The 24,528-nt window shown below is 42.6% G+C and overlaps 1 protein-coding gene across 9 annotated transcripts in view; it reads left to right on the top strand.

Annotated features, from left to right (window-relative positions):
• AGAP1 (ArfGAP with GTPase domain, ankyrin repeat and PH domain 1) overlaps positions 1 to 24,528 on the top strand; it is a 382,555-nt gene that overhangs the window by 101,126 nt on the left and 256,901 nt on the right. For all 9 annotated transcript variants that reach the window (XM_040603876.1, XM_040603875.1, XM_040603872.1 and 6 more), the window contains exon 2: positions 21,450 to 21,508. In XM_040603876.1, the coding sequence (XP_040459810.1) occupies positions 21,450 to 21,508 (59 nt within the window). The remainder of the gene's footprint in view (positions 1 to 21,449; positions 21,509 to 24,528) is intronic.

Here is a 24,528-nt window from a genome sequence, read left to right as displayed (position 1 = left end):
CGTCTCATCCCCAGGCTGAACAACCCCAGCTCCCAGCCCGCCCTCACAGGAGAGCGGCTCCAGCCCTCTGATGGTCGCCGTGGCCTCCTCTGGACCCGCTCCAACAGGTCCATGGACCATCTTATGCTGGGGGCCCCAGGGCTGAACGCAGCGCTGCTGGGGGGGTCTCACCAGAGCGGAGCAGAGGGGCAGAATCCCCTCCCTCCACCTGCCGGCCACGCTGCTTTTGGTGCAGCCCAGGGTTCGGCTGGCTTTCTGGGCTGTGAGCGCGTGTTGCTGGCCCAGGCTGAGCTGCTCATCCACCAACACCCCAAGTCCTCCTCAGGGCTGCTCTCGATACGCTCTCTGCCCAGCCTGTATTGATACGGGGGGTTGCCCCAGCCCAGGTGCAGGACCCGGCGCTTGGTCTTGCTGAACTTGGTGGGGTTCGCGCAGGCCCACCTCTGATGCCTGCCGAGGTCCCTCTGGGGGGCATCCCTTCCCCCCAGCCTGCAGGCTGCACCGCACAGCCTGGTGGTGTCTGCAGGCTTGCTGAGGGGGCACGCTTGTCCTGTTCGTTTTGTGGAATAGAAGACTGACTTTCTGAGGGTCTAATTGACAACTTCTTTCATGGTAACTTCAAAATATTTAATGCTTACTGTATTTTTGCATTGTGTAACAGGCTAGGATACTAGCTTTCAAATACATCTGCATCGAAGTATTGGAAACTTACATTGCTCGTTCTTTTGCTTATGCAGAAAATCTCGTAATCCCAAATCTGATTAATCTCTGACATTTTGCATTCAAATCTGCAAATTTGAATAGGGTGATGTTGTCAGCTTTCCGTTTTTTAAGATGTGATTTCCAGCAGTTCCTTTTGAAGTTCAGCATTTTTTTTTTTTTTTTGGTAAAAATAAAGATTGTAGTGACTTTTCTATTTAATATGAACGATAAAGTGCATGACTGCAGGTGGACTGTTTAGCTATCTGAATTCACCTTTCAACGTTCATAAGCTTGCTTTTTTTCTTCAGATGAAAATCCCCCCGCCTTTACCTGTGTTAACTGCTCTTGGGCTGTAGCTGTCCAGGTCCCCTGTCATTCTGGAGGTAAAATTTTCTTGTCGCATCCTTCAGGATGCATGGGAAGGTAGTCGTCTGGCTGGATAAACAGCAGAGCTGGTGTTTTTACATTGTTTTGTTTTTTTTCCTCATTGTATTTTGTGATCACTTCCACTCATATTTCTCTTAGCTTCACGAATAGTGAGACTTCTACAATGTTTTAGACTTTAAGGAGACAGCTAAATGACTTCTGAAGATGGTGGCTGTCTGTTACAAGGGCACTAGGACTGGTGGTCCTTTTCTTTCTCCTCTTGGCAATTTAGCTTTTAGATTAAGTTCAGGCTGGTGGATGATGGGGTGTCTTGTGTACGTGTGTGTCTCTAACAAGCGAAAAAAAAAAACCAACTTCAGCTTGCTTACCTCAGTGCAGCAGGTGTTGGGCTAATGGGTAGCGGGTGATGATGAAGGCTGGAAGACAACAGGAAAGTAGAGTGACTTTGTATTTACAGATTTATTGATGACTAACAGACTCGGATAAGTCTCCTAGTAAGCTGTTGCAGGGGAGTAAGCTTTGCTGGTGTGAATTAGCAGAGCAGATGATGAGTACTTGAGAAGGATGGAGGGGCAGGCTGTGTGGAACAGGTTAGTTGCATAGGTGATAAAGCTTGATTACTTGAACAGCAGATCAAAACCTTGTCAAGGGTAATAGATACTTCAAGGTGTGATGGTGTGGTGCTTATAGTGATCAGCAGTTTTCAATTCTCGAGGTGTTAGATGTGATCTTCAGTAGGTGTTTAATTCCGAGGCACAATTTGCAGCCTCAAATCCATAGTGGGTTTCTTACTGCGTTTATCTCAGACTCTTCCTTCATAGAGACTTGCCTGGACAGAGATTTCTTCATTCAGTAATTGTTTGAGAACCCTCTGTGACTGCATGCTGCTTGTTTTTTTTAATGGGAAAAAAATTGTAACTATTTGAATTATTTAAAAGTGGATTGGATGAATCAGTTCACTAGTCACAGGTGCTACTGATTGGCATGAATACCTGTGTGTTGGGGTGATTATAAAATCATGTTGAGACATGCCCCCAGGACCTTTCCCTCATTTATCAGCTGGACAGGATTCAGTTTGATGGTTTAGTTTATGCAGGCAAAGTACGAGCTTTCAAAAAAAAAAAACAACTCGCACGTGAAAGGCGGCCTGGGTGGTGTGGTTTGTTGGTTTTGCGGGTTTTTTGGTCAGATGATGCTATGCTGACTTCTACTGCAACGCTGGCTGTGTGTTTTTAAGCTAACTCTTTGCTAGATAACTTTTGTTCTTGTTGTGTATTATGATGCCTAAGGCTGTTTAATAGATAACACAGTTTACAAGTTGGTTTGTTTTCTGGTGTAGCCTCAGCATAATTTCCAGTGATGAAAATTGCTCCAGACTGTTGTAGATCACAAACATGTCTGTATATATACACCTTGTTTAGCTATTTAGAAACTGGGAAGGAAACAATTTCTGGTACATATACATGGTGTGTGTGGGATAGAGCAGGGCATGTTGAATGTGTATGTCAGCTGTAATGATGAGCAGGCTTAATTATAATTACCTTACGAGAAGCATCTGGTCAGCATGGAGACACCATTTATGGGGCCTGGAGGCATCTGCTTCAGTCTGGCTCCGAGGCAGCAGTGATGCAAGGGCTTGCTGCAGGACAGCACTTTGACCCGAGTAGATGGTCACGTTTCAAGTTGGTAAGTGCCTGTTGTCCAGTTTTTTTTTTTATAAAAACAGTAGGCTTGTGTTCAGCATTTAATTTTGTAATGCGACCTAGCAAGATGACTCTGCATAGAATTGCTGTCTGCCTTTTCACCTTTTTCTTAGCCTTGTATCGATTCTACAGCTGCTCCCAGAGCAAAGGGCAGCATGATGTGATATTTTTATTCCATTAGGTTTCTTGATAACCTGCAGCCCCAGTGAACTGGCCAGTCCCAGACGATATGTTAGACACTTGCACTGGAGGCTGGCACTGAGGCAGATAAGGTTGAGCAAATTGTTACGAGATATTCATCTTATTGTCTGAGTAAGAGGAAGATCAGCTGGGCAGTATGGATTACCTGGAAACCGTATTCTTCTGCTATTTTTACTGTGCATTGTACTAACTGCAAGAACCGCCTTTTAACATAAATAAGCAGAGGGTCTAGAACTGTTTATTCTGATTTTATTTTATAGTGAATATTCTTTTATGTACCCAGATACATCTTGTTAAATCGTTGTTAACTCTGGTTTCCTTTTCTCCATGAGTTGGCAGTAATTTGCATAAGATGGTGGAACAGCACCTTTCAAGGGCTGATTAATATTTCCGTGAGTCAGCAGAGGCATGAGTAATGGGTGGTTCTCAGCCCATAAGGAAATACTTTTGCAGGTGATAAAGGTGAAGTGTTAATTGGAACCAGCTGATATGTACTGTGTTACCTCTGCCTTTAAATTAAATAATCTGGAGACTTGGATTTCAGATGTTGCGAATCACCCAAATCACGTCTTACAAACAAGCTGGATTTTCTTGGCTGGCTTTTGTCGGTATTTAGGATATTTAATGTCTTATTTATCCATAAACATGGAAGAAGATTAACAGTTTTGTCGAATGTAGAGATTTCACTGCTGGGAATACCTCATTTTTAGAGTTACAACCAGAGGCAAAGGTCTGTCTCCTTACTCTCCTGCATGTATGGATAATAAGTACATTTACTTTATCTGAAGGCTTCTGTACTAAACTAGCTTTGGATTTCCCTACACAAAATGTACCGAGCAGGAGGCATGTTTCTTCTTCCAGCTCTCTTTTCCGTGAGGTGCAACTTGATGCTGGTTTACTAATCTTGGGGCGGGGTGACATGAGCTCTTGAGGAGAAAGAAATCTGGAATGTGGTTGAAAAAACGTTACAGCATCATTTGGGACCAAGTTTCAAATGGAAACTTGTTGCCTTCTTAGAAAGGCTGATCTCAAAGATGGCAGCGGCAGCATGTGACACTGATGGCCATTTAAGTGCGCTGGCTAAGATAGTCATTAAACACACGCTCAAGTGCAATTTGTGGATTAGATTTCAAATGCGGCTTTTTTTTTTTTCCTTGATTATTGAAATATTGGAAGCTTTAAAGAATGGAGACTGAAAAAAACCCCTGTATTCAGTTGTGTGTCTAGTGCTGTGGCAGAGAAGCGCTTTCTAAAGCGGCCTGGCCTGGCTTCCTTGAAGCCCAGTGCTTGTTGCAGCAGTGCCTTGGAGCCTTTCCCAGCGTGTTGGGCTGCAGTTAACCCTCACGGGGGGGAGTTTTCGTACGTCATACCTTCTGGGAACACAGTTTCCTAGAGCAAGGTGAAGACAGTTAACTTGGAAATACTTGTTTTTCCTTTGGTGTCAGAACCCTTCCCTTTTCCCCCATGCCTTTGCTGTTGAGTTCAGGCTTTTGTTCTCTTAAAGCTAGAACGGTGAGTTGACAATGTAACCTGCAGGATGGCAAACACCCTCCCCCCCACTTCCATGAATTAAATGGAAAGGTCAGCAACAACAATTTAAAAATGTGGTTTTAATACCATGTCAGATTTCTTAAAATAAAAATAGGTATCTCTATTAAAATTTTACTTTTATTTTGCTAGGCTGTTTCCCTTATGAACGCTAAAGGAAACTATTGCTCTTGTGATACACCGTGTGGTAAGTGCTGTGTTCTGCACAGGCCATTGCAGGGAGAAGGCTGGAGTTGGTGTAACGTATTGCACATGCATCCCGCTACTGCCCACGTGGTGGACCTTGCAGGGCGTACTTGTAGTCAGAGCACAAACCCTCGGCTGAAAAATTACTAGGCAGAAAACTATTTTAGCTTATCAGTTAATACTCAGTTGTGCTTGCTAAGTTTCTTGTCACATAGGGCGTCCGTGCCCAGCCCAGCATGGTGAGGCAACGGAGTGGAAGAAAACTGTGAAAATTTACTGGCTGCTGCTGTACAGGGAAGGAAAAGCTTGGTGCAGGAGAAGAAAACCCTGTGTTGTTGAGATTTAGTTAATACAGATGTCCTGTGGCATCTCAGATAAACTTATGTGTAAAACCTACTTCCTAGATAGAGCTTTTACTGATGCAACATGGGTAGCCGGGCTCTGGCTTGCTCACGCAGTCTCGGTAAAAATGTTGGAAGGACCGAGGGCTAAAAATATGTTCTTAACCCCACAGCAGTGGTTTATGTCGGCCTTCCTGAAGCAACAAATCCCTTCAATTAGTAAGACAGTGATGTTTATTTTGGGGTTTGCTTTGTTTTCGGTTTGAGATGTGAACTCTTATGCACTGTAGCTGAAAAAAATTACAAAATTCTGTAGCTGTGATGGGGCCTGCTACAGTTGTTGGCAGCAGCTGCAGCGTGCACTGTGCTTGTCCTGGTGTCTGCCTTTGCCTGGGAAAAAATAAATCCATTTAAACGGGGAGGAGCAGCCAAAAATTGTTTAGATCTGCACCAGTAGCTGACTTGATGTGCTAACCACATGTTGTCCCTGTGTGTGCTATCCTGAAGACCGTTTGAGTTCTCCTTCCTTCGTGCAAGTGCCGCTTTTGGTTAGCAAGTTGAACAGAAATGGTGGGTCTTGTTGTAACGTCAGAAAATCAGCCCGTGTCAGACAGGTAAATATGCCAAGTCCAGCCTTGTCACTTCCATTCCTGAGAACAGGATTGTTAAATATTTAGAGGTCTGGCTGGCTGGTGCCTGTTGTCCTTTGGGTTTTCCGCTTCTGGTACCATGCTCTGGTCTAGCAGAGGGTGGTGGGGAGATGCCAGAGGATTTTCACAGCACACTGGATTTTGCAGAATTAAAGGCAAAGTCTCCAAATGGAAAAAATGGAAAAACTGCCAGTTTTGCACCCTGAAGGTGAAGCTTGCGCTGTGGTTGGGGCAGCAGCGTGTGAGATAGCACTGGGGCCATCACAAGGCTCTGACAGAACAGCTTTACACAGGGGTTAGAGCTGGTCCCTCTGATGACTTCCAAGATGCTGGAAGCGAGCATTTAGTGTAGCGTGTTCTGCTGCTGCTTTTTTGGGTGGTTTTGTTAAGATACATAGGCTGTAGTTGTTTGCTTTCTGTCTTTCCATTGTACTGCTTCCAAACGGCTGCATTTTATTATACTTTAAAGGCTGCACTTGATTGTGTTAATTATTTTTTTAAGAGCGTGTGCTAGTGTTGTTGCTAGAGTAGAGGCTGACACCCTTCTTGTTAGCTTTGAAGTACGTTTTAGATCTTTAAGTGTTTTAGACTTTCAGTGTTTTTCCAAATATAAAAAAAAACAATTCTTGTAATGAATTTCAGTCACTAATGTGGTTGAGTTTACCTTAGGAAGTGGTCCAAAGGTGAAAAAGAATAAAAGCAGTGATGGGATAACTGGCCTCCAGCTTTCTTTTCCCAGCTTGTGAAAAGGCAGTAGGAGGTTATGGCATTAATAGGGAACAGAATACAAAGAAAGAGTAATTTCTTCAGTGTTTGAATGCAGACGTTTAGCAGGGAGTCTGTTTACAATGTGGCTTGCTAGAGTGTGTCGCAGACCAAACGAGAAAAATGTGAAGATGCAACAAGAGGTGTTTTGCAAAAGTGGATTCTTTTTGCAAATTCCCCTTTTAGCTGGGCTCGCTTGTGTGCTGTAAAATAGTGGGTACAAAAAGCATTAGAGTAGGTTTGTAAGGAAGGAAGTGCAGGTCTCTTAGGTGTAGCTAAATTGTTTTCTGATTCCTGAATTCTGCACGGGTTTCTTCGAAAAATGCTGTTCTAGTTTCTAGTACTGTTTCTAGTACAGTCATTTGAGTTTAAAGTACATGCTGGAGGTGATGGGAACCTGATGAAGCTCTGAAAATGTACTTGAGGTTCTTGGCTTCACCCAGGAAACACAAATGAGAATATAGCCAGAGGGCAAGATTTTTGCAAAGACTGAGAACATTTTTATTCCTGGGTGAATGTTTTTTAAAAAATGTAGTATTACCAGTTTTAGCAAAGCTAAAAAGTTCAGCTTTCCATACCTCAAATAGAGAAGTATTAGTAAATTGATATTTGCATATAGCTTGGATTTTTTTGCTTTCAATAAAATGTCATGGTAGCCTCGGAGGCATGTTGGTTCTGCCTTGATTTAGGTCCCATTGATTTGAGGTCTTGCACTAATTCTTTGTGTGATGTGGGAAGGTGGGTTGTGAGCATGGCTTGTGTAATGGTGATAAATCAGTGTAGTGATGATGAGGATTGTTCTCTCTTTCTCCCCTTGCTGACTTGATGTAACACATCAGACCTCTCGAACTTCGCAGTAACTGTTGAATTTTGGAAAAAGTTGAGCTTGCATGTGTTTTGCAGCATCCTTTTTGCCAGACTCTCTTGCTCCTGCTCCAGAGTGCTGAATGAGTCAGGGGTGAGGTGGGACAGGCTGCCTGGGAGGAGAAGGCAAAGGAGTGATAGCTAACTGCAAACCTTGGGGTTAGAATGGCTGATGTGCTTGCTTTCAGCTCCCTACAAACTTGCAGTTTTATCTGTGAGTGGAAGTTGAAAGAGGCTTTGTGTTATAGTTAGTCACAGAGTCTAAAGTTCATTTGAAAAATGTTGTTCGTTTCCAAAATAAATATTTTCTGCTGTATAGGTCTGCTGTTTTCTGAAATGCCTTGTAATAGCAGGTGCTTTTTAAATAGGAAGCTGGGGAAGGAAGCCACTTTTCTAATGGGAGCGTTCAGTCACATACTACCCGTTTTAACTGTTACGTTGCAAGCAGTTTTAAGGCAAAATATCACAGCAGCCCCGAGCTCATCCCTCTTTGCTTTCTGTCTGCTTCTGGACCCTGTCTCTCACTCAGCTGCGCTGTGTGTTAAGACGCAGGTTTTCAGTGATGCTTTGATGGATCTGTGATGGTTTAGTGTTTCGGTAGTTTAGTAGTCTCAGGCAAAATGGTAATGAAATGGAGTAAGCAGGCATTATCCTTATTACAGGAAAAAGAAAACTAATTGGGCATCTGAAGGAGCACCTGAGATGAGCATCTGAGCTGCTGAAGCTGAGCCCTGCAGTCTAGGGGAAGGAGAGGGAGGGCAGGGAGAGCACCCGGGGTCCCTGCCTGTCCCTGGGCCGCCTTCAGGGGTGGCCAGCCCCCTCCTTGCCCCACCAGGTTAGGGAGGCAGAATCTTCCAGACAGGCACAGGGTGTTTCCAGTACCTGCCCACACCCCAATTTCCTGCTCTTGGTTCTCTATATCAGCTGTTAGGAAATAAACCTTCTATCTTAGTGGGTCTATTTGCAATTGAAATAAAAAGGGGCCCCTTTTCACTGTTTCCTTGTTGCTGTAACTAAGGCTTTTGCATTGGTTCCAGCTCAGCATTAATTCCCTTTGAGAGCATGCCTTGGATTGCATTAACATTTTTTTTGACGTTTGACAAAAGCCTTGTTTAAACAAGTTAGATGTGCATCAGGCTAATAAATATAAAACCCATCAGATTATTCCTGCTGTGCTGTTCTCTGGAGAACAGTGTCTCATTTGTATATTTTCCACTAATCGTCTCCAAATCTTGCATGGGTGATATCAAGTTAGGGAAAGTGGACTTAGTATTACATATGGTATAGTCAGGGAAAAAAAAAGGCTCTGTTTTGACAACCAGCATAGCAATCTTGGAGACATGACTTGAGTTCTAAAAAATGTTTTCAGAAATGTGTTGCATAAACAAGTCATAATTTCCCTTGTGGAGAGGGGAAATGTTTTTCTAGATGTACTTATGTGCAGACATGCTGGACCCATTTTCTGTAGCCACAATTTAAAGAACTGAAATGGTAAATCTGAATGATCGTATCTTGCCAGAGCACAGATTTTGGTTGACAAGCAAGGAAGTTGGGCCATAAGTCAATTTGTAAGTAATTGAGCTTTGATACTGCATCTCTTGGCATCTGGGTGCTGTGACTGCACCAGATGGTACAGGGCAGTGGAAGAATAAAGCATCCTCGCTTGCACTGTTGTTCATTTTACAGTCTTGTCTAGCACCGCTTGATTGCAGGTTGTTTGAGAGGGGAAGAGCGTTTAGGCATGTAGGAGAGGGTTGGTTTGCGAGCTGAGTTACTGGATCACACCCATTTAACCATATTGACTTCATCGTGCCTGCATGGGTGTGACGGGGGGTAGGCTTTGCCTCTGTCTCCGTTAATCACACTGACAGCAGGCAGCCACCAAGCTGAGAAATTGCCAATAAACTCCATAGGTGGAGGGATAAACGAGGTATTGGGGAGGGACAGACTTGACTTTTATGGGGGAGATCCTGCCTCACGTTTACTGGAGTTCTTTAGGGGAGGACAAGGGCAATCATTTTGGTGACTGAAGGAATTGCTCTGGCAAAGGCTTGTGAGCAGAGCTATCATCAGATAAGAGGGAGGGTCCTCTTGCTTGTAGAGTTGTTAAAAAGTGGGAGGTCACATATAGGAATAAATAGTTGATTTTTACTTTTGACAAAACCCATCAGCAAGTCTTGGAGGAATCTGTGCTGCAGCCTCTTCTGGTTAAGCTATTGATGAGTGCCCTGGGAAAGGGGATGAAAGCGGGGGGCAGTTTACGATTCGTTTGGGGTAGTAAAAAACAGGAGCTGGTTGTGCGGTTCCAGAAAAATCCTGCGTGGTTGATGACGGACATACTGGCAGATTCAACTTAATGGGAATGAGCGCGGAGAGTCGCATGGGGAGAGGGCAGTGCTAACTCATGTATTGCAGCTCTGAATGAGCTGTAGGTCTCGGCGGAGATCTTGGCATCTGTAAGAGCTTTGTGAGAATGGCGAATGAAGTGCTCAGCAGGGCTCAAAGCAAAGGGCGTTAAGGACAGAAAACAGCAAGTTGCCATGCCTCCATTAAAAGGGTGTAGCGTGCCCCTCTCTGGAGGCTTCGGGGGGGGGGGGGGGGATGACTGTGGTCCTCACATCTGGAAATAAGTATAGCAGAACAAAAAAGTACATTAGAAATACAGTAGGTTTGGTCCAGGCAAGAGCCAGTCCGGCTAGGCAGGGTGGTGTAGCCTGGGAAGGGGAAGTCGAGGGATCGTTACAAGAGAGGGGTAAAGATGGAACTGCTCTTGATTATCCCTTCTTACATCAGGATTAAGAAATGTCTTGTAAAGCTAGCAAGAGGCAGGTTACAAAACACCCCAAAAACTTTTTCTTTTGTTGAAATACAAAGAGAATTGAGCTGTGGATCCCCTGTAGGACCTTGGGAGTGCCGGTCCTGAGTGGAGATGCACAGCTATTAGCTGATGGATAAAATACATGAAGGGCTGTGTTTATACGGAGAGGCTACTTACACCTGAGCTGCAAGTAGAGCCAAGCTGGAGGAGAGCAGGGGCAAGGTGTGTGATGCCACCTTGTCCCTTCTTGTCTGCTGCTGACCTGTGCCAGAATAGGAAGGCAGATGAATTATTAGTCTGGGTTTTGGTGTTTGCCGCTCTTAAGAGTTGGTGCTTTTTGTTGCTGTTTTGTTAAGCGTTACTTGATACTCACTTTATCTCCATCCTTCCCTCCCAGCCCCCAGACTGCTGTGGTTTTGCTCATTTACCACTACCGGTTTCACATTCTGCTGCTTAGCTTTTGGTGATGCTCAGACTTCACCCCAATGTAATCTCTTCTGTGGAATCCCAGTGGTGGAAATCCTGAGCAGGCTGACTTTGTACTTGGTTTTCACTGAGTATTGTGGCTGTTTTACCTATAAAAAAACCCTACTTTCTCCTCTACCAAGTAGACACCAAGGCCCCCTTGTTTATTTTTTGCTTGGTTTTTGAGTCACAGCCATTCTTTTCTATCTGAAGAGCTCAAAGTCTGTTCAGCCTGCCAAGCAACGTCTTTCAATCATTTTTTTGCATCTCTGTTGTGACTTTCTTCTTTCTGAGTTACTGAATAAATTATTAATTTATTATTTATCTATATTAATTGAGAATGTTCTTCTCATTTCCCCCACTTCATCTTTTTTAATTTATACTTTGACATTGGTTCTTCTTTTGCCAACTGTATAAGCTGTCCCTCTTCAGCTTTGATGCCTGGTAGGAAGGTTTTTCATTAACAGTCAGATTTGACTAAGAAAGGCTAATTCCTTGGGTTTGTCTGTAGTCAGGGAAGACAGCACAGGCTATGATTTCTGAAGTGTCTCATTTTTGGGTACTTTGGGTCATCTTTGCTTGGACATGAGTTTAGTCCTGTATTTGAACTGCTGGTATTCATCAGTTTGTAAGAAGCACGTCACTCCTCTGAGGTCTTGAGCACAGGTTGCTACAGCTTAAAATCTTATCGCCAGATTTTCACTTAGTTACATTTGGGGTAATCTTTCCTGTGCTGGCGCTACCCTTCCCTTGAGACAGGAGACGGTATAAAACAGACCTCACCTTTGACACTGACCTGCTTTCTGGTGTAACCCAGCAAAATAAGACATTTACCAAACATTTCATCTCCAGTGGCTGGTTTTTTGTTTTGTTCTTTTTTCCTTCCTGGAGTCCAGTACTACTATGATTACTTGTTTAGCTGTGTTCTCTGAGGCTTTGGTGCTTACAGAAATATTGTATATTGTCTAAAAAAAAAAAAAAAAAAAAGATACTACTTCATCATGGGGTGTAGAAGTGACCTGAGGCATCAGGACATCCCAGAGCCCTAGTATGTGAGCAGTGCTGCTTTCTGCTACTTCTCCTGTTGCAAGAGTATGAAGCAATATAACAGATTTTGGCTGTATGTATTCGACAGGATTGCTCTGTCTGACAGAACTGTAGAAACGATTTAAGCCAGGGTTAAGTTTTATTCCCTTCTTTGCTGAACGCGAGAGCAGTGGTATCTGTGGGTTTGCCCCGTGCACGTGCTTGGGAAAAGAAAGGGCTATCATCAGCGTGGCTGGGGGAGGCGAGGGGGCCAGGGGCATGGATGGGGTGGTACAGCCAGCCAGGTGGAGGCTGGCTAGTTTGTCTGAATCCACTTTCATCAGGGATGCTTTTTCTGTTGTGCTTAGGTAGTACATTTCATGCAGGGGAAAAAAAAATTAAAAAAGGCTAATATGATACTTAAAAGAACCCCACCAATTTAAGATAGCCTCAGTTTCAAAGTGATCATTTATTTTCCGACTTGTACTGTGGCAGGGTAAAATGATGTTTCATTTTCTCTTTGTATGCTTTTTTTTATATCCCTTTCTACTTGTTGTGGTCATCGCTGCCCTGTTGTAAACAGGGCGAGCTGGGACCAGTGTTTTTCAGTCACATTTCTCTGAGGGATGCTGCTGAGTATTAAGGAATGTACATTTTATGGGAATTAAGTTGTAATCTTGATTATCCTTTGCTCAGAATGTCTCTTGGACCTGTGCTGTTCTTCTCCAGCAGCAGAGTTGTCTCAAGAGAAAACAGTGGTTTTATCGGCGGGATTTTAATTTTTCTTAAACTAACCATGCGTCGGCACCAGAACCCAACCCACTGTGAAAATACAGGGAATGCGAAGTTTTTCTTCTTAAGTGTGTTATTTATTTTTCCTTATAAACATCTTTACAGCTAAAATATCTTCTCTGTTTGTTTTTTGGTTTGAGGATTTGGGGGTTTTTGGGGAGGAGTGGGCGGGGGGATTAAGATGACTAGTTTTGGTTGGAGCTACATTATATTTAAGGACAAAACAAATATTTTGGTAGTGTTAGATGTAAAACTTCAAGCATGAAACTGGTTTGGGAAACATTATACATCATTCCATCCTGTTGTGGGAAGCATGGGACTTGCTCCAGCTGTGGGAGCTAAGGAGGGAACATCTTTGAAATCACCCAAATCAGCAAGGTTAAGTATGGCTAGAGATGTAAGGCAGACGAGGGGGAGAGTGGGAATATTAGCAACAAAATACTCATCAGTTTCAATGATTTAAAAATGCAAGACAAAACCCAAGTGCTGTGGTGACGGAGAGGTGCTCCTGAATTCCCAAACCCAAAAGTGCCCACTGTGGAAAGGCTGGCTCGTTGGCTGTGAAGGTTGCATAGCGCTTTCCATCACCGGTCCTCCTTTTGTTTCCATGGCAGCACGAGGGATAGCGCTGTTGCGGCTGCCAGTTGCTATTGGAAGATAGATTATGGGCTTGACCTAAATATCTATTTAATATAGCTTTTGGTTACAGGGCATAGTTTTTCAGATGTCACGTATAGGTGGGGCTCTAATGGGTTTCAGCTGAGGTGCCTGATGCTGTAAAGAAGCTGAGCTTAGAGCAGTTTTCTGTCTTATAATTAGCAAGTGGGTATTGCCAGCGATAAATCTGGCCAATATCAAACATTTATGTTGGAACTGTAAGAGCTCTTGGGATTTTATCCTTTCTGACAACACTGGGAGGGATGGGGGGAGTCTTTTAAACTGACAGCTCACGAAAAATCCCTCTTGTTTTAGGATTGGAATTGAATTGCTTTGTGGCAATTTTCCTGACGACTTCTGCAACATGTGTATTAATCCTATTAATGAAGTGTAAATACGGTGTCGTGCGTGATGGATGGGACTTCCCAGCACTCTCCCCAGAGCCAGGCTGCGCAGGGGAGGGCTGGCAGGGTATGAAACCATGCTGCGACTCGGCTTTTTGGTTAAACTGCATCAGAAGAATAAATGATGCTTCTACAACTTGGGAAAATAAAAAAGGGGGCTGTTTGGAATTGCGTGGTTGCAGCAGTTGTTTCTCATTAGTATATTGGGGAAAGCGTTATAATCTATAATCCTATCAAACTGAGCGAGTAGGGAGGAAAAAGCTTAACTTTTCCTGATACTGGTATGGATGGATTTCTAAAAAATTTGTTTGTTACTGTTTGTAATTGTATACAGAGTAGAATGTATAAGCAGAAAGGATCCATATCAAAAGCTTTTTGTGTGTGTGTGTGGTTTGGTTTTTTATTAAAAAAAAGGTACAAGATGAATGAAAAAATTGATATATAAGAAGGGCCTTTTGGAATGTGACACATTCTCCCAAACAGTATTTTATGCAAAGCTTAAAAATAAGCATGTCAGAATGTTTTACTGCTGCACTGTGTTGGAACAGGGTTGGTGCTTTGACTTGAAATGCTGGGGGCTGAGTTGGAGAGGATGTACGCGGAGAGATTACTCCTCCTCTGAAAAATGCATGTTTTATTAGTATCGCAAGTCTCAACCCAAAAGTTGCACTTTTCCTTCTTTCCTGAGAAAATTAGCATAAGAGCTTTGGGAAATACATTCTGAAAGTGCTGCTTTGATATGACTCCAAAAGAGAGAAGTGTGCTTTTATCTGCATCTTTGTAGGCAAGTGAGAACTTGCAGGAATATTTTTCTGTACCTGTTTGCTCTCAGGTTTTTATTTCAAAGTAGGAAGTGACTCTAAATATTGCTTATAATGCAGAAATTATTGAGGGGGGATCAGGGTGCGATGCAGTTGTTAGTACTTTTAACTTCATTCCCCTGTTTTTTGAGGGCTGCTGTTCTTATCAAAAAGAAAAGGATCTTTTTGCTGAGGGTTTCCAGAGAAATCCCTTGGCTTTTCTTCTACTGTTGTTTCGCATGTTCTATTCCTCCCACCGCACACCCTGGCTTTTCCTTATTTAAAAGGACAGCAAAGGGACCTTGGGATAGCCCGAGGGAGGCTCTTACTAAGAAGCTTTCCAAGAATCATGGAAGATTTAAAGTCTTTTCATGTCATACTGCAGAGACATCTGCCTGCTCTTCGCTCATCCTTCCTTGTGGACAGGTTTGCCATTAGGTTTTCATCTCAATCAGACGAAAGGAAATCTGTGGGCTTCTCAGGCTTTGGATTGAAGTGCTATCAAGGGTGAGGTATTTCAGTGGCAATGAAGGACAAAACAAGGTGAGTGGATCAAGGGCTGGCACAGTACAAGGAACGAAGCAGAGGCTCCTGTGCTGGCACTGCTGCTGGTGGGTCGGGGACTGCCGTGTTGCTATTGCAACAATTGAGGTTCTCCCAAAATATTAATCAACAGACAGATTTCATTGGCTTGTGGGGATTTATTAAGCAGGAGGGACCCAAAGGATGGCAAGGGGAGTGTAAATCGCATCAGCCCGGGTTAAAAGTATTTACTCTCAGGTCCGATTAGCTGCCTTGCTGCTGTTGCCCGTGGCAGTAAATGGAGTTCATTTAGATTAGCAGAGGGCCTCCAGCGTTAAAAACCAAGTGTGGAATGGAGGACTGCTGAACACCTAGGAGAGGCTTTTGCTGTGATTATTTCTGTAATTGCTATTTAACTTCTCCCGTTTTCCTATGTGACTTCCCTCTTCTCTTTGGAGTCACGGATGATTGAATTGACCTTGATCCTGTCATCTCTCAGTAACGTTGTTTTGCTAAGATTTATTTAGTATTTAGTGATTGTTTCTGGGTTTGAAGAAGGAAATTTGTTTTTCTGTTAAAAAGGTTATTCTGAGCAGGGCTTTTAAATACACAGTAGAAACAGTCAGACCTTCTAGGAAGTCTGCTGCTGTGCTATGCTGTGGAATACGTAGATATTGCTAAGAATGGCCATGAAATCCCAGTGTTTCACCACAACTTTGTGTTCATGGGGAACCAAAATAACACGCACACCTGATTCTTAATATTGGAATTAATACAGAAAGTTCCTCTAGCTGGAGCTGCATCACTAAACGGAGGTTTTAAAATAGCCAAAGATCTTGCTGCAGTTTGTGCTTCGGTTTAGTGATGTGTAAGTAGAACTGAGAAACTCTAAAAAAGGAAAAAGAAACCACCCCCAAAATGAAGCCTATTTTGTGGAAAAGTAAACTTGGCAAAGAAAATGTAATTTAAACTATCTTCTTGGTGCACGTTTTAAAAATAAATGATTGACGTGCATATTTTGGAGTTTTTGATCATTGATGCAGAAGGTAAATGAACAGGACATACAACTGTGATTAATTATTGACAAAAGTCATTCCTTTCATATGTATAGTATGTAGTTAGATGTGAAGGTTGAGTTCACTTAAATTCCAAAGTCGGAAAGTAATGCAAACAAGACTCCAGTTGATCAACTTCATACATGTGGTTCTGTTTATTATGCAAATCTCTTCCAATATGTTTAAATCAACATGCGGTAGTGAGGTTTTTCTTTCTTCAGCAGAGTATGTTTGTGGACTACACAGTTTGTGCTTTGCATGCTGCAGTTTGATGCATCCAATATTTCATAGTCGTACTGTAGCTGTAAGTGCATTTCGTGTTTTGTGGTGCTTTGTTTTTTTGCTTTTCTTTATTCAAAAAACCAAAAACTCCCAGGCTTGTTTGTCATGTTCTATCTGCAAGTATTTGACCTTTTGACCTTAACTTCCATGGGTCTTGGGATTAACTTGAAATAAATCACTCCTTTCTGAGGCATTTGTACTAGAACTAAATTGTTTAGCTGGGTACTTTGGTGTCCATACAAATGATTGTACATGAGCCTCGTTCTGCTAAAGAGACCAGATGCTGTTTCATGCCGTGTTCTGTTTTTAACTGTCATTATTCCTTGTAAACATGCCAGTGAAAATTATACTGGGGAGGGAAGATTAGGACATAGATGTCCTAATTCGTTTTGTTTTGTGTTTTTTTTTAAAAAAAGCAGCAGTGGAAGACTTTCTGTAATTTAAGCGCAAATTGAAGATAATAGTATTGTGAAATAATAGATTGAATGAGTTGGGTTGAGGTCAAGCTTTTTTAAAATGGGCGTATTTTTGCAACAAAATGGTATTTTAAGTATTTTGGACGCTCAGAACCTCTGTGCATAGCAGTAACCAGGTGCTGAGCAAAAAGGAGAAGGTAGCTTTGTCAACAAGTCCAGCACAGTGTCCAGTAAGTTTTATTGTATTTCTTCTACGCTATAGCTGATCAGACTTAAAATGCATATGTTTCCCGTATTGAGGGTGCTTGACATCTGAGCCAGTTTGGTTTGGAAGGTCATCGTGTGGGTTCTTGGAGCCCTTCAATGAAGGCAGGACCAAGCAGGTTGAACAAATCCATGCCCTCTGGCCAGATCACTCTTTCTCTCTGCAGCTGCCGTCTTTTTGCTCTGTCTTTTGGCCTCTTAACTTTTGGGAAATCTACCTTTTATTGCCTTTCCTACCTGTTTGCTTTTGGATTGTACAGATCTTATAAAATAATATTTGAAGTTGATGTGAGGTTTTTTTGTGAGTATGGTTTTTTAGTGTGCTGCTTTTTTTAAAAAAAAAAAGTAGTGACAGGGCTTCTGATGTTCTTGTTCCCCTTGAGTGTCTATCCCTTGGCTTAAACGGTAGATTTTTTTTGCAGTTCTCCAGGCTGGTAAGTGGTAGCAACGATCTGCTCACTCATCTTTTTTTTTAATCCTCTGTGGTGATAAAATCCAATGCTTCTTTTTTATTGAAGCTTGTTGACATTAATAGAGATTTCTTGCATTTTGTTTCACACACATACATCCCTGCCAGTCAGGCATAGTGCTGGGCTGAGACTGATGGTTTTCCTTGGCATCTCAGAATCTGGAGATCAGCTGAAACCACCTTGTTTTGTACGGCCTTAGCTAGTTCTTACTGCTGCTGAGTCTTGCAGATCAAATGGCAAGTGTAATTTTCATCCGTTTATCCATCTTTTGCAGAGGGATAAGAAAGGAATGATGCATGTACAGGTATGGGGAAGGGAGAAGCAGGCATGTTCAAATCATGCTATACAAACATACCAACCTACACAAAAGTATAGTTCTGGAATTAACTGTCCAGAAAAAGTGTTCTGGAACAGAACTATGGAATATAAACAGTACTCGGGGTTATGAAGAGGAACTTTGGTCTGTCATGCAGTTACATGTAATTAATACCTAGTAAAAACTCCTTTTCATGGAATCAGGCTTAACGGGAATAGTCTTTCTTGATCTGATATCCAAGATTTTTGAATGGCAAAATGTGGATTTTACTTGTTAGCTATGATGTAACGTTGCTGTGATATGGAGCCTGTGTAATTACAGGCTGACTAATGAGTTCTGTTCAGAGAAGAAAAATAAAAGTGGTAATGCAAAGCATCGGGTGTGTGAGCGCAAGTTAGTTGGTATCTTTACTGGACAGGGAGTAATGGTTTAACATACAATGATACAATTTAAATCAGCACTTGCAAGTTTTCATGCATTTGAAGTAATTGTGAATCTTTATTACTGTTCCATGAGTGATGAACAAAATCAGTATGTTAAGCTACAGAAACATCACTTAGGAAATTTATCCTTTATGGTCTGAAGAAATAGGTTTGTGTGGAAAGGAGCTCCTTGGTTTGTTGGCTTCTTATTACAGTCAGTTCTTTCCTGTCATGGTTGGGTTGTACGGCAACGTCTTCTTTCCCACCGCTTCTCAAATCAGCTGTAGCTCAAAGTAAAACCATGAGAATCAGTAGTTTACTGGCAGGTTGAATTAGAGAAGGATTCCTCTTACGCCGAAAGCTGTTGCAGGTTTCTGGAGGCATTTTGATTCCTGCAGTTTTGTTGCTCTCCAGACTTTCCAGGGGCTGTTGGAGAGGCTCTGGGACCTGGAATGAGGCAGTCAGAACCCTGGTTGTGTGTTGGAGCCTGTACTCTGCAGCAGGCAAGGAGGGGAAGCCCAAGGTGCTTCCTGTCAGCTCCGTTTGGGCATTCTGATCCACACTGTTGTGATCTGGTACCTTCCATTGCTCGCTGGAAGGGAAGATCATCCTTCCCGCAGGAAGGTGGGAAAACATCTAGGCCAAGTTATGGTCCCTTTTGAGTGCCTTAATTGTAAGGCTCCTAGAGCAGGTCTCATGTGCAGTGTTCATGAATTGAAATTGCTGCTTTGTCTGTATCTGCAGCTGGGCGTGCTACGGAACTTCCGACTCAGGTCTGAGATTTACGTTTTCATGTGCTCCTGCTTTCTAGATTGTCTTTTGGCTGGAGGCAAGAATCCAGGGCAGTGACTGCTCAGGTCAGGTATCTCTACCCTGGGCGAATCCTGTGTCCCTCCTTGTGTAAATGAAAGGACACCTCTGGCTCATTTGAAGTCACTGGACTCAATTGTTGTGGGTCTACAGGAATACTTCCTTCTGCAAGTGTCTCCTGTTCTTTACTAGGTATCGCCTGCTGGTCTGTGCTGTAGTAAAAGGATTCTGCCATAGCTGAATCTTTGGCCTGACCTGGTGCATAGTGCAGGCTTTTACATGATGATGTACTAGTTTCTAAGCAATGTAGTAAATACGTGTATTCCAGCGGCACTGAATTACTTAAATAGGCGGAATGTTTTTGGAGGACATGCATTTTTTTCTCTTCACCCGCACTGTCAAAGCACGGTTCATCCTTTGCCATCCTCTTTGTCCTCATCTTTCCCTTTTTTGGCTTGGAGCTTTGTTTGGTCTGAGACTGGGATGATATTTGACAAGTGCTTTTCTGCTGCTTCAACATAACAGCTCTTTCTGAGCTCAGGGTAAGGTGGTAACTAGAGGGGGCTGTTCATTTGCACTGTTTCGTAGTGCTTCAGGTCATTGTTACCTGTTAATTGAAATCATGTTTAGCTCTAAAATGTTTAGTTTCCTTTTCCAGAGCGTATTTAGTAATCCTTAATCCTTGGGTTTTCTTCTGTGGTTAGAAATGCTGATAGGATCATGCAGGAAAAAAAAATACTTACAAGCAGTACTTGCTTTCTTAAACCTTTACTGGGTAAAATTGACAGACTGGTTTGTGGAAAAATGGTTTGTGTGCTGCTTTGTAGTCAGGCGTGACAAATACAAGACACCTATTTTAACAGGTATACAGTCCCACCCAATATGGGCATACACCTAGGACTTCAGGTTTTGATCAAATTGGACTACTTCAGGTCATGCAGCAGGAACCTAATGGACGTAATGTCTTCTCGTGCAGCTGGCATGCCAAAAGGTAACCCAGGTCTTCAAGAGCATCTTAATCTGAGCCTTTGGTTTTCCTTCTCCTTCCAGTGGTTGGGAAGCAGCTCAAGATTGTCACATACCAAAATAGTTAATCTTTTCACAGTGTTTTCATATAAATGCACATGTCCTGCTAGTACACACAAGCTTCTGTTTGTAGTTGAAATATAAAGCCTTGTGTTGAATAAAAATGGAGAAGGCTTCCAAACTGATAGCTAGTATGTATGTCTCTTAAAAATATTGAGCAAAGGTAACATATTTAGTAGGGAATAGAGAGACAGTACAAAATACAAGTTTGCTTTGAGATTGTTTTTTGTCAGACTCTGGGAAAGCTTGCTTTACAGCTGGTGGTGTCTTTAAGTTAGTGACGATACCATCTGGGGTAGGATATTGCTTCAAACTTCTTTATCCTCTGCATCAAAAGATAAAATGAAATAGCCTTCTGCTTTTCCTGGCTGGTGTATCAGAGGGGAGGCAATGGCTTGCAAAACTTCTGCTTGCTTACGGACAGCATGGTCAAGGGTAACTTCACCTGTTAGTTCCTATAATGTTGGGAATTGATGGTAACATCAGGACTTCTTCAGTGCTGTTTAATTGCTGTGGAGTTGCATCTGATCTGCTTGGTAGGAGCATTCTGTGCATGCTGCAGGGAGGCGTTCATCTGGTTTGCATGCTTTTGGAGAGGGTTAAGTAATGCTGCTTGGATTTGTAATGGGAATGTCAGTATCTGTTTGCTTTCAGTTGACTAGACCTTTACAGAGGGAACAAAATGATAAATGTTTTTAGAGTTAGAAAAATGGAGCCTTACTTCTCTTTTCTTTGGCGTGGAATTATCAGTGAGATAGGACCTGGGTGCAGCCCTAAGGACTTCATTTCTTTTGGGAGCCATGATGAATTTAACTCGCCAGATCTCCAGAAATCAACCCCCTCCTGCCTGCTGTAGTTTTTATTTAATTTTATCGTAAATGGCTCTGGTGGTTTATATCTGTCTAGATCATGCTACTGAAAAAAAAGCATGTTTCTAGAATAAACACATATCCTCCCTTACCTGGCAGGGATGTTACCACTGATGCTGGTAGCTGAAGTTGTTGACATGAAGTACGATGTCCAGTAAAAAAATAGTGTGGTTTTAGAATAGGCAAATTTTCTCATTTACCTGGGTGGAGAAGTTACTGCCGATGGCGACTGCAGTTGTTGACATTCAGCGTTATGAGCAGGCCAGGGCTTTCCTTGTAGAGAAGAAACGTGTCGTGGTGGATGGGAAGCAGTTTGTGTACAGACTAAAAGAGTCTTTTTACAACCCCAAAAGACTGGAGTTAGTTTGAGCTTGCTAACGGCAGTGCAGATGATACAGCTAGGCTTGCTACAGAGAGTGCATCTGTTATGCAGAATGGTAATTTCTGCTATTCTTGAATTTTTGTGGAATTTATCCAAACCACTAGTGTTTGTCACCTTGGACTGTCAGTCTCGTAAGATTGAGTGTGACTTTTGGTCTCATGTACCCAAAGCCTTAGCATGAAATTCTGTGCGACAGACCATTAAATGTCATTCTACTGATGTTGTGAATGTTGTCTGCTTTTACAGATGCCTTTGTAAATAGCCAGGAATGGACGCTAAGCCGATCTGTACCAGAACTGAAAGTGGTGAGTTTATATTTCCTTCTATCTCTGAAAAACATCCTGGAAATGTTATGCACAAGTGAAAAATTTTCTAAGCTTCATTAAATCCACGGTTGTGGAAAAAAATATAGAAAGCAGTTTTTAAAAGTAAGGCATTTTTCTTCAACAGAACTCTCTAGTGAGGTTTATTTATCTTCTGCTTTTATAATCATACTTGAAAGATCTATTTGTATTTTGCTGCTGTTTTGACATGAACCAGATTCCTAGTGTGGCCTTCTCAGTAGCAAAGACTTATGGTTCTGTAAGCGGGGGAGGTGGAAGTAGCAGGTGATATGTAAAGCTTCTTCTATCTCACTCTTAATAGTTTTTCACAATTTCTTCAAGGACCAAATGTCTTTTCTCTCTCTTAAATGAGTGTAACCAAATTTATACCGAACAACATCAATGAGAAAGAGTATTTGGAAGGTTCCCTTAGTGAATCAAACCCTAAATTTTTATTATAGGAATGATTTAATAGCTGCTTACAATAACTTTTCCCTTGGCTGAGCCATACTTTGTATAGGTGGAAGAAAAGGCAAAAAAACCCCAGACTGGGGGAATTTCCTAGGTTTGCCCATTTAAGCATTACAAACATGGAGGCTGGAGATAAAGGCTGAAACCTCCTCATAGTGGGTGTCAAACTGGCGCCTTGTAAAGCCAGCAGCACAGAATTGCGGAGGCCAGGTCACTGGGATGGATGGTTTCCACGTGGAAGTCCAGATGTAATGAAGCACAATCGATTTCTCAAACCCTGCAAAGTTACTGTGGTACCCAAGATAGAGAATTCACTAATACCTTTGGTAGGCATCTGTGCTCAGCTTCTGTTTTCCAACTGTAACTGGACAAGCTGCTCCTATCCAAGCACTCGTTTGCCAAACAGCAAAGTGAATTGGGCAAAACCCCCTGAGTTTTTAGGAGTGGGCAGATGGGGCCATGCTTCATTCACTAGCCTGGTTCTCATGCAGTAAATGTCTTTTTCTAAATCCGAGTTGATAACCGTGTTTACGGAGGTGAGAGAAAACATAGGTCAAACTTTAACATTGTAAATACACCTACACAGAATTAGAATTGCATTTTAATTGAAGCAACTTCCTCACGACCACAGTTATGTTTCTGTTCTGATTTCAGTAGTGCACAAGGGAAGTAGAAGAAAAATATGTAGTCATGGATGGAGCTATGTAATACAGGAAGGGTCTGCAGAGGGTCACTAGATTGTTTTAACTGATGTGTAATTTGGAAGACAAATATCTCCCAAAATACCTCGCACAATAAAATACTTAGATTTTAGGACTGGAAAGTGTTGGTTGGATATGAGTCCAGTCCGCTGTGGTGTTAGCTAGCTTATGCTGGGGAGGATCTAGAGAGGTTTGGTTTGTTCATCCCTTCCCCTTCCCCTAGCCCTGCTAATTGACAACACTCGCCAATAAACACGGGGCTTGCAGGTGAGACCAAAGCTGCAATTATTGTGTGTGGTAATACAGAACACAGGCAATTGCCAAGCATTAGGTAATGGTCTTGGGGGACACTCGCTCGTTGTGATGCCATGGCTGCGTTACACGAATGCTTGCCTTGGGTGTCTTGCCCTCGTGTTGTCTGCACCGGTGGCAGGGAAATCAACTCGGGCTGTGCAGCTGCTGTAGAGAATTGATTTTAAGTGGCCAGCATGCAGGAGCCTCAAGATTACTGTCCTGGGTTTCAGTCTGTATAATCCCGGATAAAAGCAGAACTCTTAACATTACAAAAATACTAATTTGATTATACCACTGCAAATTATTGAAGCTAGCAGCACCAGCTGTGGCTGTGAACCTGTGCTCTGGCAGGAATGGCAAATTAGGAGCTCCATCTGAAATCTGTTCTGCCGTTGCTGTTCATCTGCCCTTGGGAAGGGACTGGTGCAGTGAGTCATCTCCGTGTCATTCCCCTGCTTCCACCCTCATCGTCATCACTTGCTTATGACTGAGGAAGGAAAGGGCTCTGTTAAAAGCCAGACCTGCCTCTGCCACAGCTCTATCATTGCGGCCACCACTAAGGGTAACTGGGTGTGTTACTTTGGCTTGTGGCTGTGTTGGGGATGTCAGAAGCATGAGAATTGTTCACTCCCATCACCATCAAGTGCAGCAGTGCAGGTGGGGAGATGAGGTTTGATGTTGCAAGATTATGAAGAAGTCCCAGCTTTAGCCGCTTGAGCGGGCTGTACTCTGCAGAAGATGGTTAGTAGCTCATTGCAAGAGGTTGTCCTCGCTGTGGAGGCTGGGAGGTCCTCCAGTTGAGGTGGTGGTTTGATTTATTTGGTGTTTTTTTAATTATTTTTATAGTGGCTGTTGTTATACCCTTAGGCTCTACAGAAGTTTAAGAATAGAAATAGACTCTGAGAAAGCACACAGGCTTGCAATGAAGAAAACCCAATGGATGTATTTTTTTCAACGTGCTTTTGAGGAAGGAATACCAGTCTTTCCCTCTGCCTCCTTTTAACAATACACATGGGGCTTGATTTCTTTCAAGTTTTCAGAAGGGTGTTTGTTTCTGCTGATCAAATATTGCTACAGGGTTTTGCTTATGGATGTTGATACTTCTGTTATGGACAAGAGTATGCTAGGCCAGCTGGGTGAGACCAGACCTGTCCCAAGTGATGGTGGTATTCCTGGATCCCGTTCATCCAAATGCGAAATAAGGATGTGTTAGGTAGCATAAATACAAGATCTCTTTGGACAAACCTCGTTTGATTTCTTCCAAAAGAAACAGGCAAAGTGCAGTCACACTTCTGTGCTAGATAGCTTTAAAATGCGAAATGCCATCAGTACCTTTATGCACTTCAACGAACAGGCTTTAGTAGGATGCGGGCATAGCAGTTTGGTTTTATTTTACAGCATGTCTGGCACATGCAAATAAATGATTCAGTGTTGCAGAAGTCAGAACTGACAGAGCATTGAGCTGTAGCCTTGTTAGCTGGATGTTCTCCTTTCTGAAGTGGGTTAGGGGGTGGTATTTTTGTTCTGTAACATGCT

This window comes from Falco naumanni, chromosome 8 (genome assembly GCF_017639655.2).
Source record: "Falco naumanni isolate bFalNau1 chromosome 8, bFalNau1.pat, whole genome shotgun sequence".
In the NCBI taxonomy this organism is placed as follows: domain Eukaryota; kingdom Metazoa; phylum Chordata; class Aves; order Falconiformes; family Falconidae; genus Falco; species Falco naumanni.
Note: the sequence above shows the minus strand (reverse complement) of the source record. Positions and strands in the feature narration are given on the sequence as shown.